The 27,595-nt window shown below is 45.3% G+C and overlaps 1 protein-coding gene across 1 annotated transcript in view; it reads right to left on the reverse strand.

The window, feature by feature from the left end:
• Positions 1-27,595, reverse strand: part of SPON1 (spondin 1) — a 306,848-nt gene that overhangs the window by 247,855 nt on the left and 31,398 nt on the right. The window contains 1 exon segment of the mRNA XM_040409267.1: positions 16,147-16,250. Coding sequence (XP_040265201.1) covers positions 16,147-16,250 — 104 coding nt within the window.

The following is a 27,595-nucleotide window of genomic DNA, read 5'->3' on the forward strand; positions in this document are numbered from 1 at the left end:
ATATCTCTTGTCTAGAAACATAACATTTTCCATGCTGCACAGATTGTCTCTGGGAAAAGCCAGTTACTGGTGTGAGGTCACAGGAAACCACTGAAGGAATGTTAACTAATTCCTAGAAATATACAGAGGAACAGTGCACGCTCATGTCTCGGTATATAAACCAGCCGAAGGGGACAGAGGAGGAATTGCATAAGACCGTGAGAGCCGATAAGAAGGACGTGCGCTGCACAGATGGGGAGCCTGCAATGGACAGGATTCAATTATGGAGGAAAGGGCATCAAATTTAATTTCCATACTCATTTGCCAGATAAACATTAATTTTATTGCTCTGTAACAGTTCGGAACGTGGAAATAGTGCATCTAATGAGGACTTAAGATATATGGTAATGACGGAGTCATCCTCCAGCTGTTCAGGGTACATAAAAGCCCATGATATACAGTAGACTGCATCAAGTACTTATTAATTATCATACTTGACAAACATTTTAATGTAGTGCCACCATGCTGCACAGAGATGAGTTTGTCAAGACAGCCAGGTTCAGCTTGTCCTTTGGCAGAGCTGTTGCTTTGCACTGGTAAAATTATTGATATCTTAAAGGGTTTGTCCCAGCTAGATCATTCTTTTTTAAAGGTGCTTGCACACTCAATAGTAAAGTGGTCCTAACCTGACGATTTTGGTGAGGCTGGACTATTATCTGATCTACATGGGCAGTGCCAACTCTCCTTTTAACGGAAAGAAGGATTGGACATGCCTGATCTTTTTTTTCTTACAGAAGATGTTACTTCTATTGAGAAGGGAAGAGGATATTGGGGATTAGGAGGAATTGTTTGGCCGACAACTGTCTAAGGTGTATGAGCAGCTTAAGTGAAGATATGGTGGTAATCAAGTGATCGCTGCAGGTCTGGAAGCTGGAACCCTTGGTGATATGATCAGTGGCCTCTACAGGATACATAAGGTATAACATGACAAACATGTAATAAATGGTCATGCTGAGTCCTCCTGGAAGTGAAGTTACAAATATAGAGGAGTTGCCCTAATGGGGTAACCTCATCACAACATCCTGTAGATGTAGATATTCTAGCTTTGTTTTGAAGCTAAATAGTTAACAGGGTTGTTGATTTTTGATATTGATGGCCTATGCTCAGGATAATTCATCAATATCTGAACTGTAGGGGTCTGACTGCGGGCAGCTGTTTGAAGAGACTACAGCACTCCAGTGAGCACAGCAGTCTCTTCCTAGGCCAGTGATATCACATTCATCGAACACATGGGCCTGAGCTACAGCACTAAGTGCTGCCACTATACAATGCATGGTAAGCTGTGAGGAGGCCACAGCAATCACCGGAGCGGCTTCTTCAAATAGCAGCAATCTGATTGTCATGTAAGGCAAGGAATAGTGCAGCTCTTTACTACCATCCACACCACTATCCTTACCTACTTGGACAATCAATCCTAAATGACGGCCACCAACTGGTCTGCAGTCCCTAACTTAACTTAAGTCCAGGGACTTGAGCTACAACACCAAGTATTGCCACTATACAATGTATGGTAAGCTGTGAGGAGGCCACAGCAATCACCGGAGTGCGGCTTCTTCAAATAGCAGATTGGTGGGGTTGCCGAGAGTCAGACCCCCACGATCAGATTTTATTTCAAGACACGGAGGCTCTTATTGCATCATCTTTCTTTACTGAAAGCCACAGCAGCAAAGAAAAACTGAAAACAAATTTACATATTGCCATAGCAACCGTCCCTCCCACCTTAGTCCTGTATATAATGTCCACAAGCCCCTAACACTTCCTCTTTCTTTGCTGCTGCCACAGAGATAAGTACCTGTTTTGTCTAGCAGCATATTTCTGATTTATTGTATGGTATATGTATATATATTTTGTTGATCTTATTCGTTTGGGTGCCCACACTTTCTTATTGGGCACCCAGATTTGTTTGTCTACAGGCATTTCAGTATCTTTCCCCTATTTTAGGTGCCGTTATTCTGTCTCCCTTTCCCTCCCTGTGAAGGGGGGAGGGAAATATTTTGCTGTCCTGCCGCAATGGCTGGGATCTGAGGGGGCTTATTGATTGTTCTTTCTGGGACACACACTCTCTTTTCCTCTCTCCCCTTCACTTACCCGGTGGGGGGGGGGGGATCCGAGCTCTCTCTCTGCTTTGTCATCCTCTTGCAGCCACTTGCTAGCTTAGTCCCGTAGTCTCGCGGGATCTCGGCCGGCCATTTTGTAGTAGCCTATCTCTTGTTTTCTATCCATCTGCCTATTACCTTTTCCCTCTGGTTTTTCTTCTTGTTCCGATTTTAGCCACGCCCCCTCCCTGCTTCTCAGTGTGGTTTCTTCCTGCTCTCTCCCTGCTCCTTCTCACTGCTGGGTGACTACCCACTGTGAGTTTTTCTCTCCTTCCCTCAGGTTAGGTGTGTTATCCCCTGGGATTTACTGCCCCTCATTGTATTATAGGCCTGATAGTGAATCATTAACACTGCAATGATGTCTCATCCCTCTGGCCATACCCCTTCACAGAGCTTGGAAGTAGGCAGAGACTCCGTCTCCTCACCTAATCCTGCACCTGGTGGCTCCGCTTTTTCTGCGGATGCTTTCCAGCGTTCTGTCTCTGAGGCCATCATGGCCGCTATGGGCTCCGTTACCACGTCCCTTACCAAATCCATCTCGGATGCCCTCTATGCTCGCCCTACTGTCTTCAGTGACACGGCGCAGCCCGATTTACCTGTACCTCACGCCTCCAGAACAAACTTGATTGGTGAGTCCAATGCCACCCCTGAGAGCGCGACCTCGCGCAAGAGAGCCTCATCCCGCCAGGCAGAACGGGCGAGGAATTGGAAGTGCGCCAGAGCACAAACTGAGTTAGAGATCGACTCTGATGTCGACTCTGAGGAGGAGGTTAGATGTGAGGATATGGATTACCCTGATGGAGATCTGTCTGATTATGCCCCGGCCGATCCTATTTCGGCTCCCATCCCGACGCCTCCTGGCGTTTCATCTGCGGATGTTTTTCAAGGACCATCTGGTGTCTTAACCGACCCTATAGGGGATCCCCTTTTTGACCCTGACAGTCTCCACCACCCCAGATCCGCCGAATGGCTCCCGCTTGATCACGTAGCCCAATACCTGGAGGCACGTGTACGTTGCCCTCTGTCTAAGGAGGCGCGTAACAAGCTGAAGGCCGAGTGCCCTAGACCCATTATTGCAAACAAGGTCTGCGTGACCCCAACTGTGGACCCCAAAATGGTCCAGTTTTTAGCAAAATCTGGGTGGAACCCTAGAAGGGGTTTGGAATCGGCCCTTAAAGCGTGCCAGGACAAGCTCCTGGACGTCTTTGGTCCGTTGACAAAAATTTTTGAGATGGCGGAAATCGCCAGAGAGGCTAATACGCCCATAGATCCGGAAGAACTCCGGGGATGGGCCCAGCGAGCCATATGTATTGCGGGCAATGCCAATAGTTCCCTGTCGATAGAACGGCGTAAAGCTATTCTGTTCAAAATTGAACCAAAACTAGTCAATCTTGCCCTCACTGAGGCCGCAGGTGAAGCACAGGGTCTTTTGTTTGGAGAGCCCTTCATTAAGGACATGGGCAGATTCGTGGGTGCCTTTACTGCTCTGGACAAGGCACAGTCGTCCATGAGGAGAGTGTTCCAGAGCCGTTTTTCCTCAAGGGCCGGCAGTTACAGGGGTCGTTCGGCCGGCTGCTCTTCATTCCACGCCCGTGGTTCGGGTAGAGGCTCCTACGGTCAAAGACCTTTCTCTCAGCGACACTCCTTCCAGGACTCCAGGCAGTCGCAAAGTTTCTTCCCGTCCCGAGGTGCACCTAGCCGCAGGCCTTTCAGAGGAGGTTCCGGATTCCGTCGTCCCCTTGGTAAGTCTCCCTCATCTTCCTTTTTCTCCAGTTTGTGTAGGGGGCAGACTCCAACTTTTTTCTCATGCCTGGGAGTCGATCACATCAGACGGTTGGGTTCTATCCACAATACGGGGATTCCAGATAGAACTGGTCCAGGTCCCACATCATATCCCGTTTCCCCCTCCTATCCCATCCTCCGGGGCCACGTCTCAGGCCATAGACAAGGAACTAACAGAACTCTTTCACAAGAACGCCATCGAGCAGGTCCCATTCTCTTCAGTGGGCCTGCTCAGCAGTATCTTCCTCGTACGGAAGATAGGGGGACAGATGCGCCCCGTCATAAATCTCAAACCCTTGAACAGATTTGTGCGCTACAGGCACTTCAAGATGGAGGGTATTCACCTCCTCAGGGATCTGCTCCTCAAGAGAGATTGGATGGTGAAATTAGATCTGAAGGACGCCTATCTCACCGTACCGGTCGCTGTTCCCTCCAGGGACCTTCTCTGTTTCCGTTGGAAAGGGCAGATATGGCGTTTCTCTTGCCTCCCCTTCGGCCTGTCGTCGGCCCCTTGGTGCTTCACCAAGCTTATGCGTCCGGTAGTCGCTTGGCTCCGCAGTCGCGGAATCAGGTTGATCATCTACCTGGACGATATACTTCTAATGGATCAGGATCCTTCTGTTCTTCTTTCTCAGTTGCAAGTGACGATGGATCTTCTATCTCGATTGGGTTTCCTCATCAACCACGAGAAGTCTTTATTGACTCCCTCCAGAGTTATGGAATTCCTCGGTTTCTCAGTGGATTCCGTCTCGGAGACTCTCAGCCTTCCCCAGTCAAAACTCCGGTCCATCCGCAAAGAACTACGCAAGACGTTGGTTACCCCCCGTATTACACTTCGCCATCTGGCTCGGATCATAGGACTCCTCTCCTCTTCAATTTAGGCGGTGTTTCCGGCCCCCCTCCACTACCGGGCTCTTCAGCGCCTGAAACACGCACACCTTCAATCTGGTGCCTCATACGCGGACACGATCTCGCTGGATTCGGAAACTCGGGACGAGCTGCATTGGTGGATTTCGAATCTTCAGGCTTGGAATGGGAAGGCGATTTGCGGTCCGCGCCCGGACTTCACGATAGACTCAGACGCCAGTCTGCTCGGGTGGGGGGCCCATTGCGACGGAGTCTCCACCGGGGGACGTTGGTCTCAGAAGGAAGCCTCACTCCATATCAACGCCCTGGAGCTGTTAGCCGGATCTTTCGCCATCCGCAGTTTTGCCAAGGACATTGCCAGTGCCTGCATTCGCCTTCGTATGGACAATGTGTCTGCTGTCCGGTATGTCAACTTCATGGGAGGTACCCACTCCAGCATGTTGTCTCATTTGGCCAAGGAGTTCTGGTCTTTCTGTCTCAACCAGGAAATTTCGGTAGTGGCGGAGTATCTGCCTGGTCTGCAGAATGTCCAAGCGGACTGGAACTCTCGTTACCTCAGGGATGGCAGCGATTGGAAGTTAGATGGGCTGGTGTTCTCAGAAATCTCATCCATCTGGGGTCCATTCTATATCGACCTATTTGCCTCTCGGTTGAACGCTCAGCTACCGCGCTTCTTCAGTTGGCGACCGGATCCGGATGCAGTGGCAGTGGACGCATTCCTGCAGGATTGGCGCGGACCTCTCCTCTACGCTTTTCCACCGTTCGCGATGCTTCCCCGGGTCTTGACTCAGGTGCGGTATCAACAAGCGGAGTTGGTGCTGATTGTGCCGTTTTGGACTTCCCAGTCGTGGTTTCCTCACCTGCTGGACCTACTCATCCTACCACCGATTCTTCTTCCAGACTACCCAGATCTTCTCCTAGACTCCGGAGGCGCGCGACATCCACTACTTTAGAAGGATCTCTCCGCCTGCTGGCATGCAGAATATCGGGCGCCTCAGCCAAAGCGAGGATCTTTCGGATGCAGCTCATAGACTCTTGGAACAGTCGTGGGCTCTGGGCACCAGGAGGGCCTATAGAGCGGCCTGGGGATCATGGTCTGGTTGGTGCGTGGCACGAGGTGTGGATCCCCTTTCAGCCCCTGTATCACACGTCCTAGAGTTTTTGACATCATTATTTGAGGAAGGTAAGGCGTATCGTACGATAAATCTCTTCCGGTCTGCGATTTCTTCCTTCCACCAGGGATTCGAAGGACGTCCTGCGGGTCAACATCCCCTGGTATGCCGTCTCCTTAAGGGATCTCGTATGTCTCGGCCTCCTCGGCCTCGTTTTTCTTCTACCTGGGATGTTTCCTTGGTTTTAGATCTTTTCTCTACTTGGCCATCTAATTCTCAACTTTCCCTTCGCCAGCTCTCGGCCAAACTGGTTACCCTCTTTTGCCTTATCTCTTGCAAGAGAGTCTCAGATGTCAGGGCTTTAGATTTTGACGCCAGGTCTTTTTCGCCGGAGGGAGTCACTTTCAATATTTCCCGTCGGACCAAGACACATATCCGTTCAGTTTCTTATCCCAGTTTTCCGGCTTTTCCGAACCTTTGCCCGGTCGATTGTCTCCGGGAGTATGAGGCTAGGACCTCCTTGCATAGATCTGCGGGGATCCCTCAGTTGTTTCTCTCATATCGACGTCCGTTTGCCCCGGTTTCTACTCCTACGCTGGCGCGTTGGGTTAAATGGACTATGTCCCTAGCAGGTGTGGATACCTCGGTCTTCACGGCCCATTCTACTAGGAGTGCTGCTTCCACCTCTATGTTGGTGTCTGGGGCTCGTCTAGAGGACATCATGAAGATCGCCGACTGGTCTCGGGCTTCTACTTTTAAGGAATTCTATTTTCGCCCGTCTCTACATGCTTTTTCTTCGGTTATTTTACAGCTTTAAACTTGCAATAAGAGCCTCCGTGTCTTGAAATAAAATTATGGGATTTTACTAGTTTATGACGTAAAGTCATGATTTTATGAAAGACACGGAGGCGAGTATTGCCCTCCCTTTTAGGTATTTTCCCCCCCTTGGGTTATTGTTTATTATGATGTACAGTTTCTTTTGTGATATTCTGTATTATTGTGTTTTTTCTTGCTGATTTGTCGTGCTTGCACGTGTCGTCCAGATGGAGCATTCTCTTTCACATATTTTCTTTTCTTCGTAGGATGAATCCGCTGATGGATTATTCCCGCTCGTTTCTGTTATGTAGCTTCGGCCTGTTCCAGTTCTAAGGTTGCGGGATCAGAGGTCTACCTTTTTTCCAGAGGTTCCGGAAGAAGACTGCTGTTGTCTCTTCTGAGATGTTTCAAGTTCGTATGGTTCCGGTTTCATGCGGTTCAGTTTGGAGTATACAGTGTCCGGTCCGGTTGGAGTGGCATCCGCCAAGAAAGAGGAAGTGTTAGGGGCTTGTGGACATTATATACAGGACTAAGGTGGGAGGGACGGTTGCTATGGCAATATGTAAATTTGTTTTCAGTTTTTCTTTGCTGCTGTGGCTTTCAGTAAAGAAAGATGATGCAATACTCGCCTCCGTGTCTTTCAAAAAATCATGACTTTACGTTATAAACTAGTAAAATCCAATAATTGTCATGTAAGGCAAGGAATAGTGCAGCCCTTTACTACCACCCACACTACTATCCCTACTCACTTGGACAATCAGTTCTAAACGACGGCCACCAACTGGTCGGTGGTCCCTAACTTAAGTCCACAGCCCTAAGCAAAAAGAGGAACAAATACCGACTGAATCAGAAGGTAAAATGTCAAAGGTAAAACAAGATATAATCAAAGAGCCAAACAACATGCAGGGTCAATACCAGGAGGTAATGTTAGAGATATAATTGGCAGTCAGAGGCAAGGTCAAAGCTGACGTCAAGATCCAGGAGTTCTAAAATGTACAAATGCTAGTATGGCAATGAAGAACAGTCACAGGCAGCTGTTTAAATCTCCCACTGACAGGAAGCATGTGACACCAGCACTAAGCCGGTGTCCCTGCTCCCTGTTAGGTCGACCAGCCGGTCAGTGGGTAATTACCACAGCAATGGAACAACCTCTCTGTTGTGGTCGGGCTCGCCACAGGAACACAGACAAGTACATGACACTGATATTGATGACCTATCCTGAAGTTAGGTCATTAATCTAAGAATCCTGGAGAACCCCTTTAAGCTTGCCAGTGAAGGAGCTTTATTGAATTGGGAAAAACATGGCTACTGTCTTCCAGAAACAGCACACCTGTCTATGGGTTGTGTCTAGAATTGCATGCTATGGTCAAAGGGATTTTCCACTATCTAGATATTGATGATGGGTCATGAATATCAGATTGGTGGGGGGTTAAACACTTGGCACCCCCACTGATCAGCCATTTCACCATGCCGGAAATAACACAGTGGATGGTGCCAAAAGCAGAAATCTCCATGTGCAGTGGTTGTGTTGGCTTACTGCAGCACCCCCTCACCCCACTGATCTGATATTGATGCCATATCCTGATGATAGTGTGCCCTTAGAAGTTATGGCTAAACTATAACTCATATCATCTCATTGGACGACCTACAATATCACAGAAAATTTTATCTTACAATTCACAATTCTAGAATTTGCTCTTCGGCACAATACACAGGCCAACGTCCCCCTGGTTCGCCCTGCAGTCTTCTAAGTATTCCAATCCATCTGAAATAATGACTCTATTTTTTCCTGCCGAGGTCACTCCTTTGCCATTATACCTCCGGATTACTGTGACCTAATTGTATTGTTTTGAACTTTTGGTATTAAATTGCATTTTTCTGCACCTTTTGTGCTTTTCCGTTATTTAGCTAAACCATTAATCAATTTGTCTGTTGCCTCCCACTTGGAATACCACCGCTTGCTTTCTGCCAACAAAACGAAAACATTTTCTCATCCAGCTCATTTGTTCAGTCCATAAGGATCTTATTAAAGGGCTCATAGAAGAAAAGCGTTTCTATGCAGCGGTGAAATACAAAGCAATTTACAAAGTCGTGCTCACATTTCTGCTTGTGCGAGAGCTGAAATTGCAATGTCAGCCTTAGTGCCTATGGAGCCCTGGTAGGGTGGCAGTTAGGATCATGGTGTCAAATACTTTAGCAATTTTTTTAACCCTGTATGCATCCCTCTGATGGAAGCAACAGCTGCATTTCCAGCCCCCGTTTCATACATGCATGCCAGGAGGGAGAGCCACTTGAAGACGAGGCAATTATTCAGAGCACAGTGATTATCAATCATGGGTTCTATTAACAAGAACAGGACCCGTGCACCAGGGGCATAACGATCGCAGAGGGTGCGACCGTCGTGGGGAGGGGGCCCACTGCACTCACATGTAACGGGGCCCGGAACTGTCACTGTACTTCATGCTAGGCCCTGTTAGAGAGCTCAACACACCTACATCATATGCGCTCCAGCATCAGGCCCCCGCACTGCCCTACTAGAATTAGTCACAAATTAAATGGGTGGGCGGAGCCTGACTAACATTGTTTAGGCTCCGCCCACCTGCTTAATTTGTGACTAATTCTAGTAGGGCAGTGCGGGGGCCTGATGTTGGAGCGCATATGACGCAGGTGAGTTGAGCTCTCTAACAGGGCCTAGCATGAAGTACAGTGACAGTTCTGGGACCCGTTACATGGCAGTGAAGACTGAGGGCAGTGGGGGACACTACTGGGGGCAGTAGGGACATTACTAGGGGAAGTGGGGGGCACTACCTGCTGTGTTAGTGGGGGACATTACTAGGCTCAGTGGGGGACATTACTGGGGGCAGTGAGGTACATTACTGGGGGCAGTGAGGTACACTACTGGGGGCAGTCAGGAACATTACTGGGGGCAGTGGGGAACATTACTGGGGGCAGTGAGGTACATTACTGGGGGCAGTGAGGAACATTACTGGGGGCAGTGAGATACATTACTGGGGGCAGTGGGGAACATTACTGGGGGCAGTGAGGTACATTACTGGGGGCAGTGAGGTACATTACTGGGGGCAGTGAGGTACACTACCGGGGGCAGTGGGGAACATTACCGGGGGCAGTGGGGAACATTACTGGGGGCAGTGAGGTACATTACTGGGGGCAGTGAGGTACATTACTGGGGGCAGTGAGGTACACTACTGGGGGCAGTGAGGTACACTACCGGGGGCAGTGAGGTACATTACTGGGGGCAGTGAGGTACACTACTGGGGGCAGTCAGGAACATTACTGGGGGCAGTGAGATACATTACTGGGGGCAGTGGGGAACATTACTGGGGGCAGTGAGGTACATTACTGGGGGCAGTGAGGTACACTACTGGGGGCAGTGGGGAACATTACCGGGGGCAGTGGGGAACATTACTGGGGGCAGTGAGGTACATTACTGGGGGCAGTGAGGTACATTACTGGGGGCAGTGAGGTACACTACTGGGGGCAGTGAGGAACATTACTGGGGGCAGTGAGGTACATTACTGGGGGCAGTGGGGAACATTACTGGGGGCAGTGAGGTACATTACTAGGGGCAGTGAGGTACATTAGTGGGGGCAGTGAGGTACACTACCGGGGGCAGTGGGGAACATTACCGGGGGCAGTGGGGAACATTACTGGGGGCAGTGGGGAACATTACCGGGGGCAGTGGGGAACATTACTGGGGGCAGTGAGGTACATTACTGGGGGCAGTGAGGTACATTACTGGGGGCAGTGAGGTACACTACTGGGGGCAGTGAGGAACATTACTGGGGGCAGTGAGGTACATTACTGGGGGCAGTGGGGAACATTACTGGGGGCAGTGAGGTACATTACTGGGGGCAGTGAGGTACATTACTGGGGGCAGTGAGGTACACTACTGGGGGCAGTGAGGAACATTACTGGGGGCAGTGAGGTACATTACTGGGGGCAGTGGGGAACATTACTGGGGGCAGTGAAGTACATTACTGGGGGCAGTGGGGGACATTAACAGGGGCAGTGGGGAACATTACTGTGGGCAGTGGGAGACATTACTGGGGGCAGTGGGAGACATTACTGGGGGCAGGAGAAGGACACTATAGAGATATTACTGTGTGCGCTTAAGGTACATTAGTGGGGGGGGGGGATATTATTATTACCAGAGACCAGGGGTGTAACGATCACGGTCACAGAGGGTGCGACCAGGCATGACGTGGGGGGAGGGCGGATGGGCTAATCGAAAGTTTGCCCTGGGACGCACTGGGTAGAATCAATTCAAACTAGAGATGAGCTAATCGATTCATTAGAATGGATGCATCTCATCAAACAGTATTCTGCACCTGGGAAGGTGTATGCTCAAAGCTGAGGACGTTCTCCTCGCTACTTGGTTGACAAGGCTGGACATCTCGGCCGGCCGCTGCGCTGAGAAGTTGGGCACTCGCAGAGGCTCTGTATCCATCCCTATGTACCTCTACAATTCGGGCACAAACAGCTCCAGCAGTGGAAGCAGAACTTCTGCGCTTGTGCTGCCAATTGCGCTACATTGTCATTCAAGAGTCTCAACCGAGGGTCCTCAGCTTCGGGATACCCCATCACAGGTAGAGAATCCTGCTTAATGAGACAAATTAATTCTTAAACATCAATTAGCTCATCTCTAATTCAGACCTCAATCAGTCAACCGATTTGGCCAAATAGAACCCAACTAGAATTTTTGAGTGAATCGAGTGATTGAGTTTATTAAGATTAACTCTTCTGGTTTAAATAATAGAAAATATCAGGCATAAATAGCTCCATCCCCCCAATATCTTTACATATGGCTCTTTATAAATTCTCCCAACAATTTAAAGGGGTTGTCCGGGTTCAGAGCTGAACCCGGACATACCCATAATTTCACTCCCGCAGCCCCCCTGACTTGAGCATCGGAGCAGTTCATGCTCCGATGGTCTCCTTTGCCCTGCGCTAGATCGCGCAGGGCAAGGGATCTTTTGTTTACCCACACCAGCCTACACCAGCTATGATCCAGCATAGATTTGTGTTATCATTTATGCCAATTTCTAATCGCTAAGCCTTGTCCACTTTTCTGATAAGTGGCGAGAACGGCAGAATACAATCAAGAGTTGCAATTTTTTGTACAAATTTGGAAACCTTAGTACATCATTCTGCCATAAAGCTTTTGATAAACCCCCCCACTGTTTTTGCAAATTTTTGACCTTCAGACAGGGGCGTAACTACCATAGCGGCAGACAATGCAACTGCTATGGGGCCGCTTTAGTTGGGATTATCTTCTCTTCTACTGGAGGTGAAAACTTGGTCGGGACTCTACCGTCTAAAGGAACAACTTTTAGCAAACGAGGCAGTGGAAAAAATGGCCCAAGGGTCATTGAAAATGGGTCAGGCAGAAACCCTTATGTCCTGTGTGGGGGGCCTGGCTTGATCCTTGCTATGGGGCCCTTACTTCTCTTTGTACGCAGCTGCCTTCAGAAGAACACACCAAGGTTTATTTTATGTTGACCAAAGAATGAATTTTCCGTCTCTTCGATCTCCAAGCATTCCCCTTAAGAAATCAAAAAAGTTTATTGTCCTTGCCTTTCCAGTGCGTTCTGTAGCCAGAGGCTTTTTCTATTTAATGCTATAGCTTTTACTTTCCCCATTACAGTTCTGTCTGAAGATAACTTAATCCAGCCAAAGAATTCTTTCAATATCTTCCCATCTCTGAAACACCACATACAAGATGGCTTTGTGGTTTATTTGTGGTGAGACATAAGTTCCGGCTGGAAGAATGAAGAAGCCTTGATAATCTTGGAAAAGCATGTTCTTAACCACAGTGGAGCCTATGACGGCATACAATAACAGCGTCCCCGATAATTAAGAAATATATCTTTCTTGATTTTCTTCAGATGCGCTGGACAGATGCACATAAATGTTCTCATTTCAGGACTTGACAGTGAACTTGTCTATTCCAATACATTCCCCATGTAATAACAATTCTGGAGCATCTATTCTTATGACTTTATGTTGTTCCATTCCTCTATATTTCCTGCTAGAAATATTTAATACCCTAGAGTAGTATTACCATTTCTACACCCTGCTACTGTCTCTAATGGGCTAACCATAATGTCATCTGTGTATTTATTCCAGGTCCTCTTACACTGTGCATTCATCGTTCCGCTATGTAACTGTTATTTATTTTAATACATGTTATATGCCTGGTTCACCAGCAGGTGGCAGCGTATATGGCAGAGATCTTTAGATAAAATGGAACTCACCATTCCATTCTCTCCCTTTTGGCCAGAAGTGGTCTAATCCCGTTTCCTACCAAGGAAAGGGCAGCAGGAAGTTTTCAGTCAGTCTGAGTGCAGTCTAGAGTTGAAAGGAGAGGAGAATCACCCTGACTCCTTACAGATTAACAGACAGAGTATTTTGAGGGGGTCAACAGCCAAAGGCACCCCACTCCAAAGGTACCAGAGCAGCCCTAAAGTCCAGCGACCAGACTAAAGCCGGGTTTAGCACAGCAGAGAGAGAAAGCAGAATATTTAAGTTCGCCTGCCAGTTTATGCCAAAACCTGCTGGAGCCAAGAGAAAGATTACATATTGTAATGCAATGCAAGTTGATTCAAGTAAAGCTGTTGAACTTCATAAAAGTCTGGACTTGACTATTTCTCCACCTCCACCATTACTCTCCACTTTATTGATTCGGAGCCTAACCCTGGGGAGCGACGGTATCCAGGTAGGAGCACTGTGACATACACAGAGACTATTAAGGCCGCACCACACCACTTTGCATTCCTATAAGCTGGGACACGATTGGCCCAGGGGGACGGCACGTTGCAAATGTATGAATGAATTGCCAGGCAGCAACCTGCAATAAAGGTCCAAATGGGTGATATCAGTTGTGGGTATGTCCCTGCACTGTAACAGCACTGATTGGATAGTGTCAGACTGTGCACACACCCAAATGATAACACCCATCTGGACCCTTTTTAAAAACTGCTAGTAATTAATTTACAAACTTCCAGTAGGAATAATAGAGGAATGGAACAACATAGATTTATAGGAATAGATGCTTCAGAATTGTTATTACATGGGGAATTCAATGTAGTTGCTGAAACAGACATGTCAGGAAAAGGGTTCTCCACTCGCTTCTCTTTAGAAGGGTTCTTTCTTGACAATAAGCTAATAATAAAACATCCTCTTGCTGGAACCCTCTGTAATCTGGGGGAAAACCTGGCAGTTAAATCCCTTCCACTTTTTTTTTTTTTTTAAACGCCATTAAATTCCTCCATTTTTTACAAGCCCTTTTTGAGATGGCTTTTTTTTTTGCCTTACTTGATTTTTTCTAATAATTTGCTTTCCTATAGGCAAGTCTATGAGAACAAGACTCCAAAAAAATAAATAAACACCCAGAGCATGGTGCAATTTGGAAAAAAAAAAATGTGCCAAAAAAGCCAGAAAACTGTCTGTAACTGCTCTCCTCTCTGCCTAAAGGATGAGGATCATGGACAGAGGACCCTAGTCTATTAACCTATAATTCCCTATGCGGGTAAAGGAATATGGGTTTTCTTAAACAGGACAAGCCTTGTACAGTGCTTTAATTAAAGGCTATGTACACCTTCGAAGGTAATTTTCTTTATGATTGCATTTTACTCATTTTTGGCTAAAAGTCTTTTTTTTTTTCAATTCGCCTTTATTAAAAATATTGAGCCATTCTGCCATACAGTTTTTGTAGCTATTTGACTGGTACTTTCACTGTGTGCCCATAACCCTTATCTCTAAATTACTAAGAGATCATAAACACTTATTTAAGCCACATTCTTACCAGATGAGAAAAAAAACTGACGGAAAAGACAGAAAATCCAAAGGGTGCTACTAGAGCATCTCAGCCCTGTAAAGAAAAAAGGACTCCATATTTTTAATAAAGACAAATTTAAAACATTATCTTTAGCTCAAAATGAGTATAATGCAATAATAAACAAAAATTGTCCCCAAGGGTATTACTAAACATAGCCTTTAAAATTTGGCTTTCTATCCTGAGAGACAAAACTTAATAACATAACTATGGATTCAGTTGGAATCACACTCTATGAATAATGCTCTGAAAGGGCCTTGAATTATTTCAAGGGAAATATTCTGAATAATGAGGACAAACTCAGGACACCAATTTGCATCCGTTACCAGCTAAGATAGCTTTGCTCCAGTGCTGGTGCATTCTCCTTTGGGGAAAATGAGCTTCAGACGCTTTCCATATTCAACTAGGTTATCCAAGCTTATAAAGCTGAGCTTAAAGTATGTATCTATTTTTTTTAACACTAAATAGTTTTTAAGTCTAATATTATTCTGTGCTGTGTTTTTCTGATACAGAGCTCCATAGACATTTAAATTACAACATTTTATCTGCTTGCACCAACCACGAGAAGGCTAGGTGTAATAAGGCATCACTGAGTTAAATGTATAATAGTATACTGTTACTGTAGCTCCCATGCTCCCTCTAGTGGTGGCTGCAGGTAGTCAGAATGTCATTATGTAACTCTGTCTATACAAAGTTCTGCATTGGAAAAATTTAGCTTTGATCCCTATATACTAATAATAATAAAAAAAAAAAGAGTTCAAGAGTAAGAGGATACTGTTATAATGGTGGCCTGTGCCTGCCCCCACCCAGCACTCCTGGGTGGGCTCGGATGCCACTTAGCTCACCTTCACTCTTCTGTTCCGATGGCGGTGACCCGCTGCACTTCCTCTACTTCCCTACGGTGGACTCGGCATCCAGAGTCACTTGACTGTTCTCTCCAGCAGGTCACAGCATGCTTCTGGCCTGTTTGCCTGGACAGTGACCCACCGCCTCCTAACCTGACTTGTGCCGGATCTCCGTAATGACCCTTACAGCCTCAAAAGAAATCACGGACACCTCAATTTTTTTTTTCACGGATGCAGAAAAAAAGTCACTACTTTTACGGACTGTCCAGAAATTTCTGGACGGTTGGCAACCAAGGAAGAAAAACTGAAGAAAAACACATTGCATCCGGATGCCTTCCACTTTTCACACAAGCCCCATTCACTTCTAGGAGTCCAGGGCTGCATGTAAAACGCACAATATAGAACGTGCTACGACTTTTTTCCTGAACCCAGGCATGATCAGTGATAAACGACGCTCATGTGCACAGACCCACTGAAAAGAATGGGTCAGGATTCAATACGGATGCTATACGTTTACAACACGGGCGGAAAACTCGCTGGTGTAAAAGAGGCCCTAGTGACAAACAGGAAAAAATAAGACTGGACTGCAGACTTAGAATCTCTCATGCAATATTTTCTTTCTGCAGAATTGAAGCGGTGTGTAAAATGTAAAGTGCATCTTGAACATTAGTCAAGGTGCGTCTGATTGACTGGAAGTAGGACGTAAGACAATCGTGACAACTGAAATTTCTTACCTGAAAAGACCCGGCGTGATCCTCTTCTTTTTCCCCATCTTTACCTTCCTTCAGTGCAATGAGAGTAAATCCTCTAAAGTATGCAGGACTAGCAGCGGAGAGCGTTACTGAAATATAGAGAAGACAGAGAGAAGATATCAATACAATAGACCGTATGGCACCAATTGAAGGGGTGGTGCCAAATTGACAAGTCATCTCCTATCCACAGGGTAGGGGATAACTAATTGATCTCTGGGGGTCCAACCACTGGGAAAACCCACATATCCCCAGAATGGAGGTCCAGTCCCCTGATCTGATGGAGGGGTAGCTAGAGCATGCGCAGGGGTGTACCTAGCCTTTCTGCTGCCTGAAGCGAAAACTGAAACAGCAACCCCCTACCCCATGCCAATTTCTTAACCTAACCCCTTTGTCACAATGAAAGTGCTTATTGCCCATGGCCCTTCTGCTGCCCCCCCCCTCCCTTTTGCCCCTATCTGGTGCTGCCTGAGGCGATCTCCTAACCTGGCCTCATTGGTAGTGCACCCCTGAGCATGTGCCCTGCCTCTCCATTCATTCTTCATGGAACCACCAGAAATGTTAGAGAGCTGTCCTGTCCCATCCCACCTGGCAGTCCCATAGAAAATGAATGGACAGAAGGGAACTTGCCTGGCCTTCCATTCCACTGGATCGGGGGAATGGAATCTCCATTCTTGAGATCGGTGGTCAGACCCACACACGATCAGTTAGTTATCCCCTCTCCTTTGGATTGGTAAATTTTGTACAACCCCTTTATCACAAAAACATACAGGGGGTACATACAGAGAACCCCTAATTTATTATGTTCTTTTCATACTTTTTGCCTAATAAATTTATGCACCGTACAACAGGTGCGATAAATATCCACCAATGTGTTTTATTGTTTTAAGATAAGATAACCCCCTTTGATCAGTTTTAAAAACCGCTGCTCACGATATACAGGGAGTGCAGAATTATTAGGCAAGTTGTACTTTTGAGGATTAATTTTATTATTGAACAACAACCATGTTCTCAATGAACCCAAAAAACTCATTAATATCAAAGCTGAATATTTTTGGAAGTAGTTTTTAGTTTGTTTTTAGTTTTAGCTATTTTAGGGGGATATCTGTGTGTGCAGGTGACTATTACTGTGCATAATTATTAGGCAACTTAACAAAAAACAAATATATACCCATTTCAATTATTTATTTTTACCAGTGAAACCAATATAACATCTCAACATTCACAAATATACATTTCTGACATTCAAAAACAAAATAAAAACAAATCAGTGACCAATATAGCCACCATTCTTTGCAAGGAAACTCAAAAGCCTGCCATCCATGGATTCTGTCAGTGTTTTGATCTGTTCACCATCAACATTGCGTGCAGCAGCAACCACAGCCTCCCAGACACTGTTCAGAGAGGTGTACTGTTTTCCCTCCTTGTAAATCTCACATTTGATGATGGACCACAGGTTCTCAATGGGGTTCAGATCAGGTGAACAAGGAGGCCATGTCATTAGATTTTCTTCTTTTATACCCTTTCTTGCCAGCCACGCTGTGGAGTACTTGGACACGTGTGATGGAGCATTGTCCTGCATGAAAATCATGTTTTTCTTGAAGGATGCAGACTTCTTCCTGTACCACTGCTTGAAGAAGGTGTCTTCCAGAAACTGGCAGTAGGACTGGGAGTTGAGCTTGACTCCATCCTCAACCCGAAAAGGCCCCACAAGCTCATCTTTGATGATACCAGCCCAAACCAGTACTCCACCTCCACCTTGCTGGCGTCTGAGTCGGACTGGAGCTCTCTGCCCTTTACCAATCCAGCCACGGGCCCATCCATCTGGCCCATCAAGACTCACTCTCATTTCATCAGTCCATAAAACCTTAGAAAAATCAGTCTTGAGATATTTCTTGGCCCCGTCTTGACGTTTCAGCTTGTGTGTCTTGTTCAGTGGTGGTCGTCTTTCAGCCTTTCTTACCTTGGCCATGTCTCTGAGTATTGCACACCTTGTGCTTTTGGGCACTCCAGTGATGTTGCAGCTCTGAAATATGGCCAAACTGGTGGCAAGTGGCATCTTGGCAGCTGCACGCTTGACTTTTCTCAGTTCATGGGCAGTTATTTTGCGCCTTGGTTTTTCCACACGCTTCTTGCGACCCTGTTGACTATTTTGAATGAAACGCTTGATTGTTCGATGATCACGCTTCAGAAGCTTTGCAATTTTAAGAGTGCTGCATCCCTCTGCAATATATCTCACTATTTTTGACTTTTCTGAGCCTGTCAAGTCCTTCTTTTGACCCATTTTGCCAAAGGAAAGGAAGTTGCCTAATAATTATGCACACCTGATATAGGGTGTTGATGTCATTAGACCACACCCCTTCTCATTACAGAGATGCACATCACCTAATATGCTTAATTGGTAGTAGGCTTTCGAGCCTATACAGCTTGGAGTAAGACAACATGCATAAAGAGGATGATGTGGTCAAAATACTCATTTGCCTAATAATTCTGCACTCCCTGTATAGTAGTATTACTTTATGACTTTCAGCTTCTGGGCCCCAGTACAGATCTGTAACAAGGCCTCCACTGACCATGTGCATAGTTCCCAACAGTCCCGAGTTTGCTCGGATTGTCCTAAATTTTCAGCACGTTCAGCTCAGGTAGGTGTTATGTAAACCCTGCCCAGAAGTGAGCGGGTTTTCCTTCAGCTACTTTATCCTTCTCCCATTCTTTGTAGATTATAAGCCCTCGCGGGCAGGGTCCTCTCTGACTCTGTACCAGTTTGTAACTAGTCTTGTTCATGCTTAGTGCAATTGTCTCTATTATATATGTGCACCCCTTTTCATGGAATGAATGGCGCCTTAACAATAATAATAATAATAATTATAATAATAATACCCAGGGCTTAAGTGCCCCAAATTTGCAAACAATAATGTTAGGAAGTATGCATGTGTCATTTATAATACTGATGTCTTCTAATGTGGCAGTGGGGATTTTGGAACCCCTAAGACTTCAAGACCCGGTTGCTCCTGCTACCTCTGAAACTGCTATAGCTACACCCCTTCTTTGCTGGCCATGTAATACATGAACATGCCAGGACCATTGGAGAAAGAGAAGTTCTTTGCTAATGGATTTGTGATCTGTCTCATAGAGGGGCGTTGCCCTATGAGCTTCATATCTACTAGTAAGCCAAGAGATAACCTCTTTAAGTTCACAATTGGGCCTCTGTTACAGAAAAGTCTATATCCCCCTCCCAAATAGTTGAGTAGCAGTTATGAGAAGGGTGACAAGAAGGATACAGACTGAGAAATGTCCTTCATTTTATTGATCTTCTAAAGGGTTATAGTTAAAGGGTTATCCCAAGATATAAACTTATCCTCTATCCACAAGACATGGGCTAAGTTGGTGAGGGTCCGATCACTGGAACCCTAACTGATCACGAGAACAGGGCACCCAAGTGAATGGACATACTTGACCACTGTTCCATGGCCCCCATACTTAGGAACAGGTTTTCCCATCATATACTCATTTGTTGGGTGATAGGTTGTATGTTTACGTGTGGCAATGATCAGGCAAACAACAATCTGTGTAAAAGGCCTGTGCAAAAGGCCCATACTCTTCTGTGAGATTCTGGCATGAGATTTTTCTCCAACAAGGTGGAGGTGATGGCTAATGGAGATTTGTGCATCTGCTCAAGTTTTACTGAAGGCAACGGTATGAGGTTTTTGTCCAGATCACAGTTCAGAGGACAATGGTCTATAAGGGATAAAGTTGTCCAGGAACCTCCACCACCCAAGGCCTTCTTCCATTTAGTTCCCTGCAGCCATTCCCAGAATTCTGTTTAAGAAGTAGGAGTTAATACAGAATTTGGCAAGGTAATATAAAAACACGAAGCATGTGTTCCCCATGAGCAGACCGGTAGTACTGCCCTCAAAAATATAACACTGTCAATTATCCAGTAGAAGTCCAACTAAAGTCAAGGGTGTTATTTGGACTCCAATGAAAATGTAAGGCACCCCACCTACCATGTGCCATTTATAATTCTGGCATATTCTTATTTGGCCTCCATCAAGTTAGATCTAGCCCTAGATGTGGTGAATGATGGCTGGCTTTAGATTATGCGTATGCTTAAGTGCCTAATGATATTGGCCTTTGTCCAGTAAGGTTGGGATTATGCTTGATGAAGATGTGGCTTCCTACAAGACTGTTGATGGATGCTCAAGTCCCACTGAAGCATGTAAGTGCAGCCATTGGACAGAGCTGTGGAATTGGTTGGGACTATAAAGAGGAGGACATGCCAAGTATAACTTTGTATAAAGCACAGTTCATTCAGCCTTTTCCAAATAGGTAGAGTAGGAGTCTACAGAATAGTCATCCTGTCATCAACAGTTTTTTATTAGTTTGCCTAAGGACTCAGTTTACCCCTGTGCGTAATAAAATCACTAGAGCATATGATCCAAAATGAGCTCCGCAACTCTGCTTAATGGGCAAGGGTTATTCTGCACTAACATAATTTACGGTTCATCATGCAACTTCCTTCGGAACCGTTACCACCACTTAAATAAACATTAATTCCCGTTAAACAGTAACGGGTGATATGGCATCTTGGCTCCCAGTGTGGGTTATTTTATGTTATGTGTACACAATGTATTATCAGATGCATTTAGATACTGAGCTTCCAGATGGCTGGAAAAAAAAACATCTACTGAACAAATGTCTTCTGTCCAAAAACATGGAACGCAGCCCATGAGCAGATGAGCGTAACTAAAAATGCCAACCTCAAAAATGACTGTGATTCCATGTGATTAAGGTGTTGACATACATTGGTCAGTAGGTTGTTGATGATGACTTCTAATGAAATTGTGGTTAGGTAATGATGACCTGAATGTTATATGTATTTGATGGCTATGACATCATCGCAACCATTTTTATTTTTTTTGCTCCAGTGTCCAGTGAATCTAAGATGAACCAACATTACATACAGTGATGCTTGAAGGTTTATGACTAGAGATAAGCAAATTTTTTTAAAATTTGATTCGCCAAAATTTTCAAGAAAAATTTGGTTTGATCCAAATATCAAAAAACAGCTATTTCCTGGCTTCAGAGAGCCTTTATAGGGGTGTAGAACACTGTGTCTTGCAGTAACACACATAGGGAGTCTGCTTTAGTAGTGAAATAATACTGTGAATCCGTATGATATGCAGATGACAGGCGTCGCTCTAAGAATCACTGCACACTTCACTTATTTGGGCAGTCACGGGGCCAAAACTAACCAAATAACTCAAGTATGAACTCAGCCTTACAGGTCGATGTTAGCGCCAAGGAGAAGCGTACTCCTTTTACACTGTCGCCAGCTGATTCCACATAGATGTCTACAGAACCTGTTCTATTAAACGCTTATACAAGTAGAGCCCCCCTGACAGAGTGGAGAGGGTGTCAGCAGTATGTTTGTGTTGACGTCACTGATTAATTTGCCCTTCCTCTGATCTGTCAGAAAAATAACCCACAAAAAACGAATCCTGTCTGGGGAGCATATGCCTTCACTCGGTCAGCACTTGCTCAATAATCCATCAGTATTGCTAATGCAAAAAAAACAGGAGTGGATCTAAAACAGAGATGACAAGTGAATTGAATATTTGCATGTCTTCTGTGTTTTGTACCCACTCCTGCTTTTGGCTACCAAATCATAAGCCAATTCTGATGGGTCCATATAGGCCTTACAGCTGCTACACAGACAGGATCTGTTGTGTCTCTCATTTTTCCTTCCTTCTGACAGATCAGAAGAAAGGTCAAATAAATGATGATGTCAGCCAGGATAAAAGGCAAAATAGTGGCCCAGTCATGAAGTGGGGAGGGTGGGAACAGCATGAGAAGGCCACAGAGTGGCACAACGATGAAAGATTGTGGAGGTGGCAGCAGCATGAGGAGGCCACAGAGTAGCACAATGACGAGAGATTGTGGAGATGGCAGCAGCATGAGGAGGCCAGAGTAGCATGGCGACAAGAGATTGTGGAGGTGGCAGCAGCATGAGGAGGCCACAGAGTGGCACCACGACAAAGTGTGGAGGCGTCAGCAGTGTGAGGAGGCCACTGAGTGGCACAATGACTGAATATGGATTTGGCAGCTGTATGAGGAGGCCATCAAGAGGAACAATGACCAAGTCTGGAGTTGTCAGCAGTATGAAGAGGCCACCGAGTGGCACAATGACATAGTCTGGAGTTGGCTGCAGCATGAGCAGACCATAGAGTAGCCCAATGACAGAGTGTGGAGGTGGTGGCAGCATCAGCATCAGGAGGAGGCCACAGAGTGGCACAATGACCGAGTCTGGAGGTGGCGATAGCGGCAGCATCAGGAGGATACCGCGGAGTGGCAAGGTGAAAGAGTGTGGAGATGGCAGTTACAGCAGCAGCATCAGGATACCACAGAGTGGCAAGGTGACCTAGTGTTGAGATGGCAGTAGCAGCAGCAGCATCAGGATATCACAGAGTGGAAAGGTGACATAGTGTGGAGATGGCAGTAGCAGCATCAGGATACCACATAGTGGCAAGGTGACATAATGTGGAGATAGCAGCAGAAGCATCAGGATACCACATATGGTGACGCTGCATATGTTGACACAAGGCTGTGGTGTCAACATTGGAACCCTGACCACGCTTCACCTTCTGCCCACATATTCTACATATGGCCATGTTAACCTCCTCCGACGGCTTAATAAAAAACTGCCACACTGCCACACTCTCCCAACAATCCGCACTGACTGACTGCTACCGCCGCTGCTTCTTTGAACCCCTGCACCACTACTTCCCAGGCAGGTAGGCTGCAGTGAAGCAGGTGGTCTACCCCGGGCATGTTTGGGTCCCGACATCCCACTGCTGCCACCCTGCTGACTCCCAGCCATGCTTTCAACACATATAACCGCCGACGTGAACTGAGACTATATTCTTCTTTTTGCACTGAAATAGGCCACTAAAAACTTTCGCCACAAATAACTGCAACAGTGAAGTGCGAATATATTTTCTTTCTGTGCTGAAATAGGCCACTAAATGCTTTCAACACATAAAAACGCTGACGTGAACTCAGAATATATTTTTCTTTTTGTACTGAAATAGACAACTAAATGCTTTCAACACATATAACCGCCGACATGAACTGAGAATACATTTTTCTTTTTGTACTGAAATAGGCCACTAAATGCTTTCAACACATATAACTGTCGATGTGAACTGAGAATATATTTTTCTTTCTGTACTGAAATAGGCCACTAAACGCTTTCGCCACAATTACCTGCAACAGTGAAAGGCGTATATATTTTTCTTTCTGCACTGAAATAGGTCACTAAACGCTTTCATTATTTATTTACAATTGGTCATATAAGACCATTAGTTGTCTCTAGATTAACACGTGCTGGAATTTTATATTTAATATATAACATTTATTTTGCATCCCTAAAATCATTCCTACCTAGAACACACTTAAAGTTTAAAATTTTCAGCTGCGTTTGCATTGTCCCTTTAAATGGCCAGTTAGAGCAATGTGGCTGCCTGGATATCTGCTCAGCAATAGAGGTTGCTTAATAGACTCCTCTATTTCCACACGGCTAAGCACTGTGCTGCGCAGTGCCTGCCGTAACTTTGCAGTCTCCTATCTTAGAATCAGTGTTTGCAGGTCCTAGCTAGTCTACTTGCTAATATACATTGCTGGGCCATCACTGAGCAAACCGCTAGCTGGTTAAAACACTAAGTTCACAATCTGCCACCCGACATGTTTCGCCAGGGATCTGGCGTCTTCAGGGGTTTGTTATATGTTATATATTAAATATAAAATTCCAGCACGTGTTAATCTAGAGACAACTAATGGTCTTATATGACCAATTGTAAATAAATAATTAATTGTGTCTCAACACGTGTGTAGGGGTCAGTGTGTAAAGAGTGTTACTAAACGCTTTCAACACATATAACTGCCGACGTGAACTGAGAATATATTTTACTTTTTGTACTAAAATAGGCCACTAAACGCTTTCAACACATATAACTGCCGACATGAACTGAGAATATATTTTTCTTTTTGTACTAAAATAGGCCACTGAATGCTTTCAACACATATAACCGCCGAAGTTAACTGAGAATATATTTTTCTTTTTGTACTGAAATAGGCCACTAAACGCTTTCGCCACAAATAACTGCAACAGTGAAGTGCATATATATTTTTCTTTCTGTACTAAAATAGGCCACTAAATGCTTTCGACACACATAACTGCAACAGTGAAGTGTATATATATTTTTCTTTCTGTACCAAAATAGGCCACTAAAGGCTTTTCAACATAGCACTTGCACCCCAATAACAAGACAAAAAATTGTTGGAATGATAGAGCTGTATAATGGCTGGATCCCCAAAAAATCTTTCCCTGCACTTGTAAATCGCTTTTCTAGCAGTGTCCCTTCTGACGTCTCTCCCTGCACTAAGATGCTGTGAAATGATTCCCTCCCTCCCTGGTGAAGTAAGTGTTCTACTCATATTTTTATTCTTATTTTTATGAATCCATTTAACTATTTTATTTGATACACCTTGCCTCTTCTTGTGCCTCCCTAGTCTCCACTGATAAATTACCCTGCACTGCCTTTGTAATCATTTGTCGTCTCATTGGCGCCCTCACGGCCCTCTCGGTTTCAAGATGGAAAGGGGGGTCACAATCTTTTTTCTTTCTATTTTGGTGTTTTATTTAAAGAACAAGGACCTATCAGGCTCTGATCTTCACAACACACGTTTGTTGAAATGTATCATGGCATGAACAAAGTACACTTCTGAGGACCTCGGAAGAAGAGCTGTTGATGCTCATCAGGCTGCAAAAGGCTACAATGTCCCTAGCATCTTCTGACGTCTCTCCCTGCACTAAGATGCTGTGAAATTATTCCTATCCTTTCCCTGCTCTTAGAAATTGGTTTTTATGTCTTTTTTTTCTACAATCGTTTTTCCAATTACTGTCGCTAGTGCCTTCACACGTCTGTCCCTGCACTCTGAACGCTGGAAAATAGCAGAATCTAAAATTGCTGCCGTATTTATAGGGCTGTGACATTACAGGGCTGGCTGGCTGCTGATTGGCTGTCCTCAGTCCTCACACGTGTAGCCGCCATTTTAGGAAAATTACGATTCATTAAGACGAAGTGCGAGGAAATTCGCATTCGTTGAAAATCGATTTTTTTCATAAATTCAAACTGATTTCCACTTTGTCAGCTTCGATTCGTTCATCTCTACTGATGACCTATCCAGAGGATAAAAATTTTTGAAAACACCTTTAAATATTGATAACCTATTGTCACCAATATCATATTGGTGGATGTGTGACTCCCCACTGATCAGCTGATTGAAGAAGCCGTGGTGCAACAGAACTAGCACAACTCTGTACACTGTGTAGTAGCCGGGAAGTAAATGGGATAAATTGCTACCCAGGGATACATTTTCTGTAACACCGTCCCTGTTAGGAAGGACCTGCAAAATTGGTTATGCCAAAATCGTTTCCAATTGGCAATACAAGAATGTTTACACCCTAGGGACATTGAAACCTTACCATACAAGTGTGGGTCACATCACTCTGATCTGTAGGTAATTTTCTTTAAAGGTTGTCCCATGGAAAATGTTCAACATTTTTCAAACCAGCACCTAGATCGTAATACTTTTGTAATTGTATGTAATTAAAAATGTTGTATTGCCAGTGAGTTATTCTATAAAATATATCTGTATAGCGCCACCTGCTGTTTCTTCTTTTCCTACTTCTTTGTCCACCTCTGTAACAATGGTGAGGTGGTCGCTCATGCTCAGTGCCATACTTCAACTGCCACCAGCCAGATCTAGTGTTAGAAGCTGTGACAGAGTTGGAGCACAAAGGACACACACCCTTGAGCTGCAATAGAGAGCTGCTGCAGCAAGGACACACCCCCTTGAGCTGCAATAGAGAGCTGCTGCAGCAAGGACACACCCCCTTGAGCTGCAATAGAGAGCTGCTGCAGCAAGGACACACACCCTTGAGCTGCAATAGAGAGCTGCTGCAGCAAGGACACACACCCTTGAGCTGTGAAAAGGAGAGAGTTGCAACAGCAAGGACTCTCCCCCTGAGCTGAGATAGTTAAAGAGCTGCAGCAGAAAGGACATGCCCCCAGAGCTTCCAGCTTAAAATAAACCTAGCAGTGCTATTGGACGCAAAATACAGATGGCGCCCGTGTGCGTTCTGCAATTTGCGGAACGGCACGGACAGCCATTGATATAACAAAACGGACAAGAATAGGACAGGTTGTATTTTTGTGCGGGGCCATGGAATGGAGCAACAGATGCGGACAGCACACGGAGTGCTGTCCGCATCTTTTGTGGCCCCATTGGAGTGAATGGGTCCGCATCCGAGCCGCAAAAACTGCGGCTCGGATGCGGGCCAGAACAATGGCCGTGTGCATGAGGCCTTAGACTGCTGGTGCAAATCAGCAACAATCTTAGGGGGGGGGGGTGTCATCATTTTTAATTTTTTCTATATACAAGGACATCTGCTCTATATGTCAGTCCCTGTTCTATTCTTTATATAACAATTATCACATTTTTCTTCTAAAATACGCATTATTTGCAGAAAATAAGATGCAAAATATCCCCATAAAAATGAGAATCAAATAAAAACTAAAATAATCTGAATAACATTGTTACAAAACATGCAACAATAACTCGAGCTCCCGGCATTCTAATGAATCTTAATTTATCTCGCCGCCCGCTACATAAAGACGCCAGGTGCATCCAGGCAATATATAATTTACAGAGCTCTCTCCATCCTGACAGCACTCAGAGGGATAAGAACACGGAGTTCACCAAAAAAAAGTATCACAAGGAGGATCACACAGACCACAAACCTCCAATTATCAAGCACTCTCTGGCTGAACAATAACTTATTGCAGAGCACAAAGCAATCTGTTTTTTAGATTGTTTTTCTTGCTGGGGGTCTCAGGGTTAAATGTGGCCGTTTCATTCTAGCACTGCACATCAAATATTCCAGCTATGAGTAAATTCATTTATTTCGCAACGGCTCCATCAAGTATTCCGCGGATGGCATTGATCCTGCGGATAGCTAAACTGTTTTATTCTTCTAAGTTGTCACAATGGTTTTGTTGATCTCATTTGTACGTCTTCCATCGAATATGACAAGAACGCTATTGTCCAAGGAATCGTATTGCTGTAAAGAAGCTGTTGCTGCAGGGAACGGTATTTTGCGCTCAAAATGCAACATAAAACCTTCAATGTGCACAAAAGTAACTTTGTATCAAGCTATATTAATTTTATTCAAAAAAATCTGCTTAAAAATCTTTTAAATCAGAGGTGCACAACTTTTTCTGGTGCGATACATGCCCTTGTTTGCCACTAGACTGGACTGCTCCTTTGAAAAAGCAAATTGGTACCAAGTGCAAGGCCTGGGAAGGCGCCA

This window comes from Bufo bufo, chromosome 10, assembly GCF_905171765.1.
Source record: "Bufo bufo chromosome 10, aBufBuf1.1, whole genome shotgun sequence".
Lineage (NCBI taxonomy): Eukaryota > Metazoa > Chordata > Amphibia > Anura > Bufonidae > Bufo > Bufo bufo.